The 12635-nt window shown below is 37.9% G+C and overlaps 1 protein-coding gene across 3 annotated transcripts in view; it reads left to right on the forward strand.

Moving 5' to 3' along the window:
* Positions 1-12635, forward strand: part of BRAF (B-Raf proto-oncogene, serine/threonine kinase) — a 130871-nt gene that overhangs the window by 91150 nt on the left and 27086 nt on the right. For all 3 annotated transcript variants that reach the window (XM_045855519.1, XM_045855520.1, XM_045855518.1), the window contains 3 exons: positions 7759-7805; positions 8564-8682; positions 12185-12316. In XM_045855519.1, the coding sequence (XP_045711475.1) occupies positions 7759-7805; positions 8564-8682; positions 12185-12316 (298 nt within the window). The remainder of the gene's footprint in view (positions 1-7758; positions 7806-8563; positions 8683-12184; positions 12317-12635) is intronic.

The following is a 12635-nucleotide window of genomic DNA, read 5'->3' on the forward strand; positions in this document are numbered from 1 at the left end:
GATACTTGGACAGAAATGTTTGTAGTATCTTAATCATAATCATCAAAAACCAAGAACAACCCAAGTATCCACCAGGTGTATGGATGCACACAGCCCATGTGTGTATCTCAGAATCATTATGCTGAGCAAAAGAAGTTAAATGATTTTGTTCACATGAAATTTTAGAAAAGGAAGTCATTATCGATAGTTGCCTCTGAGGGGGCTGTCATTAATTGCAAATATTTAAGAAGAAACTCTTGGGAGTGGTGGATATTTGTCTTGATTAAGACTGTTCATCACACAAGTGTATATACTGAAGACTCAAACTACATAAAAATTGGGGACATTTTGTGTTGTATACAAATTACACCTCAATAAATTTGATTTTTTTTTTTAAGTGTGAGAAACTGAAAGATTTAAGTAAAAATAGAATTTGGACCACTGTGGAGTACAACTGAAAAATGTGTAAACTCAAGGGATTTTTAAAGTGACAAATGAGTATTGACTGCACAGGAGTAGCAGAATGTCATTGCCTTCCATCTTGCTCCCTTTCCACATTGTGATTATGAGGGGGATGGAGGGCATCGAAGTATAGAAGGAAAACTATAGTTTCAAACTGTTTGGATAAAACAACATTTTGTCACCACTGTCACACATACCAATCCACAGTCAGCTGCTGTGTTCTCTGTGGGTGCCTGAGGAGAGATTAAGCTTGCTGTGTGAAGTCTGTTGACCTTTTTTCAAATTGTGTAGCGTTAGGTGACAGGACTGAAATGCTCATGTCTACATAGGCCAGTTCTCTGGTTTTAGAAAGTTGAAAATACAAGAGAATAACAGCAAACTTAAGTGAGAGATAGTTGGGATTTTATAGACTAGACTGATAGATCAGGCAAATGGCGTAGCTATAATATTTAAATTTCAGCAAGGCATTTAAAAGATATCTCATGATATTTTTATAATTTTTAATGTATTGATTTTAAAGAGGGGGGGAGAAAGAGAGAGAAACACTGATTCGTTGTTCCACTTACTTACGCAGCCATTGATTGCTCTCCTGACTACAGATCAGACCCACAACCTTGGTGTATTGGGACAATGCTCTCAGCAAATGAACTACGCAGCCAGGGGCCTCTAGTGATATTTTTGAGGACAAGATTGAGCGATATAAGATGCATTGAGAATGTACTAAGTTCATAACTGTATAATGTTCATACCTGAAAACTATCAAGCTAGAAGGAGATTTGTCTCCTTATTCATCTATTGAATATGACTAGCATACTTAAAAATAACTCATCATTTGCACACTGATCTTTTAATACTTATTTTTCTGTAAAAACTAAATTTTAATAAGCTGAAGTTATAATAGGCCATATCTACAAAATATGAAATATTCAAGTCCAAAGAAACAGAACTATACAAATATTGGATGAAGGAAATGCTTTGTGAGAACAGTTCAGTTACAACCCTTCCTAGGATTGTAACTGAATATGATTTTAATAGGAGTTAATGGCTTGATTATGGCTACCATAAAAATCACAATGGCTGATTTAATAATTTTTTTTTTACCCACCATAAGGAACATGAAGATGAGCCTGTCTTTTGTGTTTTAGATTCCACATACTATGTGAAATCATACAGTATCTGTCTTTCACTATGAAATTAAAGAAACCACATCCATCCAGACAGATAGGAGGAACACAGGCGCAGAATGGGCTGGTCTCACACCCATGTGTAGTATAGAAAAATCTGAGGGATATCGGAGGGGTATCTCGGGAACGAGGAGTTCTAGACCCACACCAGGTCCCCCCAGCCCAGGGTTCCAGTGCCAGGAAGATAAGTCTCCACAACTTCTGGCTCCAAAAAAACAGTAGGGATTGAGTCAGTGGAAGAAACTCCTAGAGTCCCAAGCAGTTCCTCCTAAAGAACCCACACACGGCCTTACTCAGACTCCCTCTAAGCTCCAGGGTAGCAGCTTGAAAGGTACCGGTGGCATAGAGGGAAAAATGGAAGTGTCTGGCATCAAGATGAGTAGAGGCCATTGTCCCTTTTCTGAACCTTCCCCCCCACAGAGACAGCAGGCTGGTGCCACATCTGAGACTCCATCAACCTGGCTAACACTGCCCCACCCTGAAGATCCCCAGATTCTGCCCCATTCAACTCATAGGCCTACCTAAGCTGTATTTACCACATGATTGGCTGGTCTTGACTAATGCTTCACAACTTCCTAAATCCTCTGGAGCAATCAACAGCCAGACTCAGTGCACCCTCAGTCTCCCCCACTGCCTCCCTCCGCACCCCCAGCTCAACTAGCAGGCATCTCAAAGTGCTTTACAGTTCAGGTAGGGTGCCCCCAGGCAAAACACAGGTTGGGGCTGATCTTGGCCTGCATCAGCCAGGAAGCCCCAGAGCCTCCACACCCACTGGACAGCTACAGACCATGCTGGAGCACCACCACCCTGCCCCCCACCCCTGCACACAGAGAATGGAGGTTGGTGGTCAGTGGTCACAGCCAGTCCTTGTGGCTGAATGGCCTAGGTAAATCCCTCCCTTTGACCTGCCAACAGCAACCAAGGCTCAATTACAAGAGGAAGGTGTACTCAGCCCACATGAAGAGCACACCACAAATACCCAGCTTGGGTGATAGGGGAGGCAGTGCCACTGGACCCGTTGGGACACCTACTACATTAAGCCACACTACCAAGACACGGAGTGGAAGCAGCTCTGTGTAATACATAGAAACAAACACAGGGAGGCTGCCAAAACGAGGAGACAAAGAAACATGGCCCAAGTGAAAGAATGGACCCAAACTCCAGAAAAAGAGCTGAAGGGAATAGAGATAAGCATCTGTCAGATGCAGATTTCAAAACACTGGTTGTAAGGATGCTCAAGGAACTTAGGACTTCAGCAGCATAAAAAAAGACCCAGTCAAAAATGAAGGATACACTAATAGAAATAAAGAACAATTTACAGGGAAACAAAAGTAGAATGGATAAAGCCAAAAATCAAATCAATGACTTGGAACATAAGGGGAAAAAAATCAGTACAACAAAAAGGATCCAAAAAAAAAAAATGAGGATACTATAAGCAGCCTGTGGGATAACCTCTAGTGGTCCAATATTCACATCATAGGGTTGCCAGAGGGAGAAGAGAAAAAGCAAGAAATTGGATATCTATTTGCAAAAATAATGAAAGAAAACTTTCCTAATTTGGTGAAGGAAATAAACATGCAAGTCCAGGAAACACAGAGTCCTAAACAAGACGGATGCAAAGAGGCAAGACACATCATAATTTAAAATGCCAAAGATTAGCCCTGGCTGATGTGACTCAGTGGGTTGAGTGCTGGCCTGTGAACCGAAAGATTGCCAGTTCAATTCCCAGTCAGGGCACATGCTTGGGTTGTGGGCCAGATCCCCAGTTGGGGGCATGCAAGAGGCAACTGGTCTATGTTTCTCTCCCTCCCTCTCTTCCTCTCTGTCTAGAAATGAATAAATAAAATCTTTTTTTTTTTAATGCCAAAGGTTAAAGATAAAGAGAGAATCTTAAAAGCAGTAAGAGCAAAGCAGATAATTACCTACAGGGAAGTTCCCATAAGGCTGTCAGCTGATTTCTCAAAAGAAACTGCAGACTAGAAGGAAAGGGTAAGAAATATTTCAAAGTCATGAAAAGCAGGGGTCTACAGCCAAGATTATTCTGCCCAGCAAAGCTATCACTTAGATTCAAAGGGCAGATAAAAAGCTTTCCAGATAAGAAAAAAACAAAGGAGTTCGCCATCACCGGATCATTATTATATGAAATGTTAAAGGGACTTAAGAAAAAGAAAATCAGAACTATGCACAATAAAATGGCAATAAATACAGATCTATCAGCAGTTGAATATAAAAAAAAACAAACTAAGCAAACAAGAACCGAGGTGGAATCATAGACACAGAGAGTGTTTTGTTGGTTGCCAGATGGAAGGGGAATGTAGGGGAGTGGGTGAAGAGGTGAGGGGATTAAGAAATACAGTAGGTCATTACAGAATAGCCAAGGGGATGTAAAGTACATTATTGGGAATGGAGCAGCCAAAGAATGCATGTATACTCATGACCCACCGACATGGACAATGGTGGGGGGATTGCCTGAAGGAGTAGGGGATGCTAGGTTAAGGGGGAAGGGGGGAAAAATTGGGATGAGTGTAATAGCATAGTCAATAAAATATAATTAAAAAAAAATACTCCATGGCATGTGTGTCTGTCTGTCTACATGTATATCTGTCACATTTTCTTTATCCATTCATCGACACTTAGGCTATTTCCATGTTTTGGCTATTGTGGTTAATGCTGCTGTGAGCATGAGGTTACAGGTATCTCTTTGAGACCCTAACTTAAATTCTTTTCGATATATACCCAGAAATGGGATTGCTGGATCATATGGTAATTCTCTTAATTTTTTTGAGGAACCATCATACTTGTTTTCAGACTACACCTATTTATGCTTCCACCAATAGTGCATGAGGATTCTCTTCTCTACATTCTCACCAACACTTGTTTTGTCTTTTAATAATAGCCTTCTTAACAGATATGAGGTGATAACTCATTGTGGTTTTGAGTTGCATTTATCTGATGAGTAAGTGATGTTGAACGTTTTGTTTTTTTTTTTTCCATGTACCTGTTAGCCATCTGTATGCCTTCTTTGGAAAAATACCTGTTTTTTTCATTGGATTGTTCCAGTTTTTGCTATTGAGTTGTACAAGTTCTTTATATTTTTTGGATGTCCCCCTATAAGATATGTGATTTGCAAGTATTGCCTCCTAATCAGTGGGTTGCCTTGTCATTTTGGTAGTGGTTTCCTTTGCATTGAGGAAACTTTTTAGTTATATATAGTCCTACTTGTTTATTTTGCTTTTGGTTATCAAATCCAAAAAAATCATCACCAAGGCCAGTGTCAAGGACCTTACTACCTATGTCGTCTTCTGGGACGACGAGTTTCAGAGTTTTCAAGTCTTACATTCAAGGGGAAGAATAACACGAAGATGTCACTCTAGTGCTTGTTGATCAGATCAAATCCAGAGTACTGTATTTAACTTGGGGCATTACATTATTCTCTGAAAAGAATGTTGAAAAGCTGAGTCTTGGATAAGAGCTTCAAAGAAGCAGCATAGAGAACAAGTTTTACTAGATGATTTTTCAGTTTTTAGATTAAATGATTCTGTAGGTAAACACTTTTTCTTCAAGGGAGGAAACTCCTAAGAGAAACCAATCAAGAGAATGAGAGTCGGCCCTGTCTGGCTTAGCACAATGGATTGAGTGCGGGCTGCAAACCAAAGTATCGCAGGTTCGATTCCCAGTCAGGGTACATGCCTGGGTTGCAGGCCATGACCTCCAGCAACCGCACACTGATGTTTCTCTCTTTCTCCCTCCCTTCCCTCTCTAAAAATAAATAAATAAAATCTTTTTTTAAAAAAAGTGTGGAATATGGAAGAAAATTTTAAAAAGAGCATGAGAGTCATTTAGTTTTTGACTGTTTTTTCTTTCTTACCACCTTTGTAAACCTATAAGACTCTTGTTAATATCTTTGAAAGGTAAGAAAGAGGTAATTTAATTGTCCGAAATAATGGATAGAGTTCTGTATCATCTGTAGCAAGTAAAGTTCATTTATTCTTTTTTCGTTCCCTCCCCTCAACCAGTTATGTGTTTGTCTGTTTCTTTTTTGGCATCTTTGTTGTAACTGGTAGGTGCTTAGGAATATATGTTCTGGTGTCGGTTTCTTTAGTATTATCATTACTCTGGAATATTATATTATGTGGGGATTGAGATATGATACTCATCCCATCCCATTTTTTCAACTGGGGAATTTGAATCCCTTTTCTTTCCAACCTTCCATTGTATAGATCTGAATTTCTGTTCCTTTGCTGCTTTTGTTGTAGAGATATTACAGAAAGATTTATTAAACGGGATAAAAGTTAGGAAAGCAGATTGTAAATAATAAAGGATTACCCAGGATAAGGTAATGTTATTTCAAGTTGCAGGTACATGCAACTTTGACCTATAATAGATTTATGCTAAACAATTTCTATTAGGGTTATGTCAATAGCTCAGCAATCATATTTATATCTTATAAGTTATCTAGTACTTTCTTGGTCAGAGGTGTTCTCTCCTTGGCCCTCTAGTTATATTTCTATCTACCTTATTCTTGCTGTATTTCTTTGTGTCAGACTTGTTGGAAAGACTGCCACCATTCACCAAAAATACCTTTATCTTCCTTTGTTGTGACGTCATCAGGCTGCCATGTTTTTGCTTGAACCACTGATTTGGTGTTTTTAATTTCAAAGGAGATAGAACCTCTTCAAACACTAACACATTTTCTGTGAACTAAATACCAGCTCTCCAGCTGAAGCATGGAGCTCCACCACCCACACTGTCATCATTTATCGCCCTTCTAATGGAGACAGGGTCTCCCCATCTAGAAAAAGCTTTAGATTGAGACCAGTTTTTCTCCATTTTTTTTTTTAATCTTTCTTTGCAGAACTTTTGGGTTCTAAGTAAACTTGTGTCGTAAAATGACACTGGCCCTAAAATGTCATGACAACAAGATAATTTTAGATTGTGGTCAAAGCTGTGAAGGAAATAAGTAGTGTGAAGTAAGAGTGATTGGAGGAGAAGGGGTTACTTTGTGTGGACAGTAATTTGAAATGAAAATTTTGTCTGCAAAAAGATTTCAAAATCTTGATCTGTGGGAGGATGTGGAAGTTTAAATGAAGTTGAGAAAGCATAAATTATAAGCTTAATGATTTGCAAGCTTCTATTTTTAACAGTGATTTTTATAGTCTCATTTTAAGGCAAGCCTTATTTCCTAATGGTCACTGTCAAATTTCAGAAGCCTCATTTATTTGTCTTCTCCAACATTAAATGAAGAAAAATAACCTGGACTAAGACATTATATGCATTCAATATAGTTGATTCAAGTGATGTGTTTTAAATACTTACCTTATGCCAGGCACTGTATTTGGCACTAGGGATAAACAGAAATAAACTAGACACAGCTTTTTTCCCTGAATGAACTCAACTAAAGGAGGTTTTAGGGGTAACATAAGTGAGTTACCTTATCATTGTCTTTAAAGTAGATTCAGTGTGGCTGTTGTAGAGGGTGTTGGCTACTCACTAGTTTTAAGGTATTTTAAGAATGTATAAATGCTGCCTTTAACAATGGTTTCTTCTCAATCAAACTTTCATATTCTAGTAGAGTTTTACATTCTCAATAGAAAGTGAACATAGGTGAAAAAATACATGAACCAAGCTGTTACAATAATTTCTATTTAACTGAACAGTGAAACAGCACTTGCAGTCGAGTTAGTTATGGGAAAGCTTCACTCAGGAGTTAGAATGTATGTTCAACCTTAAAAGATAGGTATGAATATGCCGAGAAGAGAATGAAAGCTGATCTGGGGGATGGGCATAGGGGGTGATATTTAAGGTATATTTAAAGGACATTGATCAACAAGCTTGACTGGAGTGAAAGGTTTGTATTGGTAAATAGTAAAAGATAAAGCAAAGTGTTTTAGTAGAAAACAAGATTTTGGATGTACCATACTAGTAATATATATATATATATGTTCCTCTAATCCTAAATTCATTTACAGTCTATTTTAATATTTCTTAATGTAAAAGGGTTATCACATTATACAGTTTGCAGTTGTATCATGACTCTAAATACATCTTTGTTGATACCCCTAAATATGTTCTATAAATTTTGAGGCCAGAATATTTAGCCCTGCTCAGGTTAAAATGATGTTTTGTTTTTCAGTTACTTACACGCCAAGTCAATCATCCACAGAGACCTCAAGAGTAATAGTATCCTTCCTGAAATTTGTCTGCGAAGTTTGAAAACATCCTGACTTTTTCTTCTGCATTTTGTCTTCACATTATGTAAAAAGTTTCATTCTAAGTTCAATGTACTATAAAGAAAATTAATAAATGGGTTTGTGTGAGAGTGTAGTAGAACAAGGTACTACAACCTGCTTTTGGTTTCTGAACGATTGAGCATTACAACAAAAATTATCAGGTCTTTATGGTAGTAAGGCTCTTTTTGATTGCTTACATTCTGTCAGCGCTGTAAAACAGGTAGTTTTGTAACTATCTACTAGTGTCTTTTAGCACTCTGACCTTGCTCACCAGTAGTTAAGATGAACCTGAAGGCTCTAAGTTAAGAATAACATGAGGTGAGAAAAACATAATTTTTCCTCTTTCATAAACTCAGATTAAGATCCTGTCGCCAACTGCCTTCATTCCAGCGAAGAGCCTTTACCACTTCCTCACAGTGCCAGAGGAATATTTGGGCCTATGTTACTAAAATCTTCTGGGGCAAGTTCCAGGGTCTCCCAAAAACTTAGGAAAGCATCTCACCTTTTTCTACTACATTTCAAGCCCCCAAGACCTTAAAAGCAGGTTATACAGGCCAAATAGACCTAATTAATATAAGGTACTATACTTTTTAAAAAGAATATCATATTACAGAATTATAGAAATTAGATCTCCTACCTAATTTTTCATAACGCTTGCTCTGATAGGAAAATGAGATCTATTGTTTTCCTTTACTTACTACACCACAGATATTTTTCTTCATGAAGACCTCACAGTAAAAATAGGTGACTTTGGTCTAGCCACAGTGAAATCTCGATGGAGTGGGTCCCATCAGTTTGAGCAGTTGTCTGGATCCATTTTGTGGATGGTAAGAATTGAGGCTTTTTTCCATTAATTTATTTTTTGGACCCTGAGATGCTGCTGAGTACTAGAAAGTCATTGAAGGTGTCAGCGATAGTATTTTCATAGTTCCCAGTATTTGCAGAAGTCAAGTTGGTCTTATTTTTTTATGTAAATAGAGCTTAACTTTATCTTTATAAACAATATTAGAAACTAGTTTCAGTGTCTTTCAAACAAAAATATGTATTTTTAAATCCTTTAAATTTTATTCAAAATTATCTCTGGAATATTTTGTGTTCCAAATGTTCCTTGTACCCTATTTCAAAAAAGAAAAAGTGTATGCAATTTAAGCAAATGTGACCTGTAGCCATCATTAAGGTTTTGTGAAGAGAACTGCTCCTTTTCAGGGAGAGGCTGCTTCACAGTCCTATTTAAGCCTAAATTGGAAAGTTACTTCCTTTAGACTAGAAAGAACCATATAATTATGGGGCAGCTGGGAGAGGAGGGACAAAAAATGAGAGGTAGGTTTTTAACACTGTCAGCTTTGTGCCTCCCTGCATAGCTCTTTCTTTCTCTCCCTGTTCCTACTTCTACTTTGTAGAAAAGAAGAAAGAGAACGTATGAAAGAAGGGAACCAGAACTTCTGTGCAGTCAGCCTGCAGTAGGCTAGGAACAGGGCAGTCTAGGAATCATTCTCTAAGCCCGTTGTTCTCTAAAGGTCCCTCAGACCCTTTTAGAAGTCTCCAAGGTCATCCGTGTGTGAGACCAGATTGTTCTTCATATTCTTCAACCAGAACAACACATCACAACTGATTGAATGCAGCAGCAAATGTATGACTCGAGCTGACTGCTATTAAACCAGACAAAGAGAATTGTAGTTTTACTCTTGTCACTGAAGTATTTTTGTTTTTGAAAATATAGTTACTGTTTATTAAAATGTATGATTTATGTTAGCATCTACTGGCTGCTATTATTTAAATGAATTAATAAATATGTTAATAATTTCTCAGTTTTAGTATAACTATCCACAAATATAATGTACATAAACTCTTCGAGGGTCCTCAGTAATTTTTAAGGCTGAAAGAGTACTGAGACCAAAAAGTGTGAGAACTCCTAAATACAGGGTATCCCAAAATATTAGTGCAATTTTTTAATAACAGAATCTGCACTTTGGGACACTCTGCTGGAATCAGAAAAGCTGTAAGGGGCTTTCAAAGCCACACTGGCCTAAATTCTTTGCACTCCCTGTAGCAGTCCCTAGGATGGGAATTGAAAAGTAGGAATCTGAAGTAGTCAGGATAAGCCTAGGGTTAGATTCAGCTCTGATTTCTTGTAATAACTGAAGTTAGAGCAAGTTGCAGGATGGTGGTGGGGGGGTTGGGCTTAGAGTTAGGAGGTGTGTGCTGTAATGCTTTGTGTGACTCTTCCCTGTACCTTTCTTAACCTCCTCCAAGTCTTCATCCTTAATGTTGGGTTGGACTAGTGGATTTCTAATGCTGTTTCTATTTGTAAGATTCAGTAGTTAGAGCTAGCAAGAATTTTCCTTTTCCTAACTATTTTAATAAATAATTATAAACAAGAAGCTAATTAGTTGAAATGCAGATCTCAAGCACCTTTAAGGCCCATGACTGTATCCTAAGAAGACAGGGGAGACAACAGATTTTAAGTACTGAAATTGCAAAACCATTAAAATTATAAAGAAATGATACACGTTTTAACGGTGTGTTTATTTTAACCAGTGTGGGGGAGAGAGACACAGTCAAGTCTTCAGGTTTGTCCTTTTTCAAAAGCCTTAGTGGATGAAGTATTTATATTTTAGAGGAGAAAGAAACTTGGCAATAAAAGTTTACAAATTAAATCCCTAAATTTACTGAGGATTAATAATGCATTCTTGTAAATAGATGACATGCTACTTTTCATCAAGCCAGTTACCAAACAACAGCAAGATAAAGCTAAAATTTAAAGACAATTTTTCAGTTGATTAATTACTCTGTCCCTCACAAAAATTGTATTCTGGCTTTGAAAGTTATGTCTGTATCACAACCAGCCTCTCAGTATTCTGGCTTGTTCATTACATCACATTTGTATGTGGTTAATTTTGTAAAACAGTATCAGTAAAATACAAGACAGAAGCAAGCAGATGCAGCCTTCTGCTCCAGCCCTGTTGTTCCCCTCTCATCAGGACCTCCCACACATTTTCCATCAGTTGTTCTCAACCTTGGTTGGGCATTCAAATCATCTGGGGACCCTTAAGAACTAACAGTGCATCCTCAGCTTCTGATGTTATACTATTGGGCTGAAATGTAGTTTGGACCTTGAGAGGTTCAAGGTTGCACAGGCGGTCTGTGTGCAGGTGAAGCAGAGGGCTGTTATTGCCTGTTTTGCAAGAGTCTCACCTGCCTTCCTCTGACCAATAACCAGGCCTCTTGTTATAGGTCTTTCAGCCATTTTTGCAATTAGTCCCGGTTTGGGTATCAAATTAATGTTTTCACAGAGTTTTTATGGAAGGGAAAGAGAGAGGGAGAGAAACATCAATGTGTGGTTGTGTCTTATGTGTCTCCTACTGGGGACCTGATCCATAACCCAGGCATGTGCCCTCGCTGGGAATCAGTCCAGCAACCCTTTGGTTCACAGGCCTGCGCTCTATCCACTAAGCTACACAAGCCAGGGCCACAGAGTTTTTTTATTAATACTCTGCAGTTTCTCTTAATTCCTTCCAAGTGAAATAATACAGAAGATTAAAGGTGGAAAGAACTCTTTAAAGCTAATATTTAAGCAACCATTTATTGCATTTCATATAAGTAGCCAATAAGAAATCTACCTATAGAATACAGTGACTGAAATGCATAAAAATGTAGTAAAGATTATTTGCTCTGTATCTTTGCCCAAGAAGCAGCATCCGAAAAACTCTTTATCCCATCTTCTATATAATCTATCTGCTGTCTGTTCCTTTGTTAATAAAACATCCTGGTGTGTTTATAACACTTTTGGAGAAGGAAAGGGTTTTAGAGTTGAGTGTGTCAGTCTTGAAATTTTACCATTATTATCTAAGGTCCCCTGAGATGAGGAGAATCATTTGTACCAATGGGAAGAAAACTTAAATCCTAAGGCAGTTACCATAGTGGTTGTGCTACTCCCAAACATCTTACAAACACAGGTGTACTATTTCTTTGGTGAATCAGGAATGGGAAGTGGGGGCTGATTCTTGATAGGTAAGTCAAGGGACGAATTCAAATGACAGTGATGATATTTTGTGTAAAAAGAGGGAGGCTGCTAAAATGATAAAAATCTTAGTAATGCAGGTAGCATCTCAGCTTAATACTGCCTCTTCTAGAGTTTACAGAGCATTTTTTTACTCTTTTTTAATCAGGTGTATTTCTTTGACCAATAATAAGAGAATTAATTACATATTAGATGAGTTACTTAATGATAAAAGCATTTTTCTGGGGATTGCAGTACTTTGGTTTTCAGTCTTTATTCAATTGAAGTAAAGATTAAACAACAATATTTTTCTTTTTATGTTCTAACAGGCTCCAGAAGTAATCAGAATGCAAGATAAAAACCCATATAGCTTTCAGTCAGATGTATATGCATTTGGGATTGTTCTGTATGAATTGATGACTGGACAGTTACCTTATTCAAACATCAACAACAGGGACCAGGTAAATATTTACCATCTCTTGGGGTTTATTATAGTACTTATGTAAAGTTCAGGTTCATTGTAGAAATGAACCAGTTAAGTCCTGGATAAGTATTAAGCATAGATCTCTTGGTCTTTGTTACCAGTTTAGGTATCTTTTGTATACTTTTGGTAGTAATAACAGCATATGAGGCCTTCCCTTGAAATGTCATTCTTAATTAAGTGTGGCAGCAGAGTGAGAGTCCCGACCTTCTGGCTGGGAACCAGAGGTACGACAATAACTGTACTTCGTGTTCCTCGACCACAGCACAGTGAGAAGCATGAGCTCTGCTGCTGCCTGA

This window comes from Phyllostomus hastatus, unplaced genomic scaffold (assembly GCF_019186645.2).
Source record: "Phyllostomus hastatus isolate PE091 unplaced genomic scaffold, TTU_PhHast_1.1 phas_scaffold_114, whole genome shotgun sequence".
Classification (NCBI taxonomy): domain Eukaryota; kingdom Metazoa; phylum Chordata; class Mammalia; order Chiroptera; family Phyllostomidae; genus Phyllostomus; species Phyllostomus hastatus.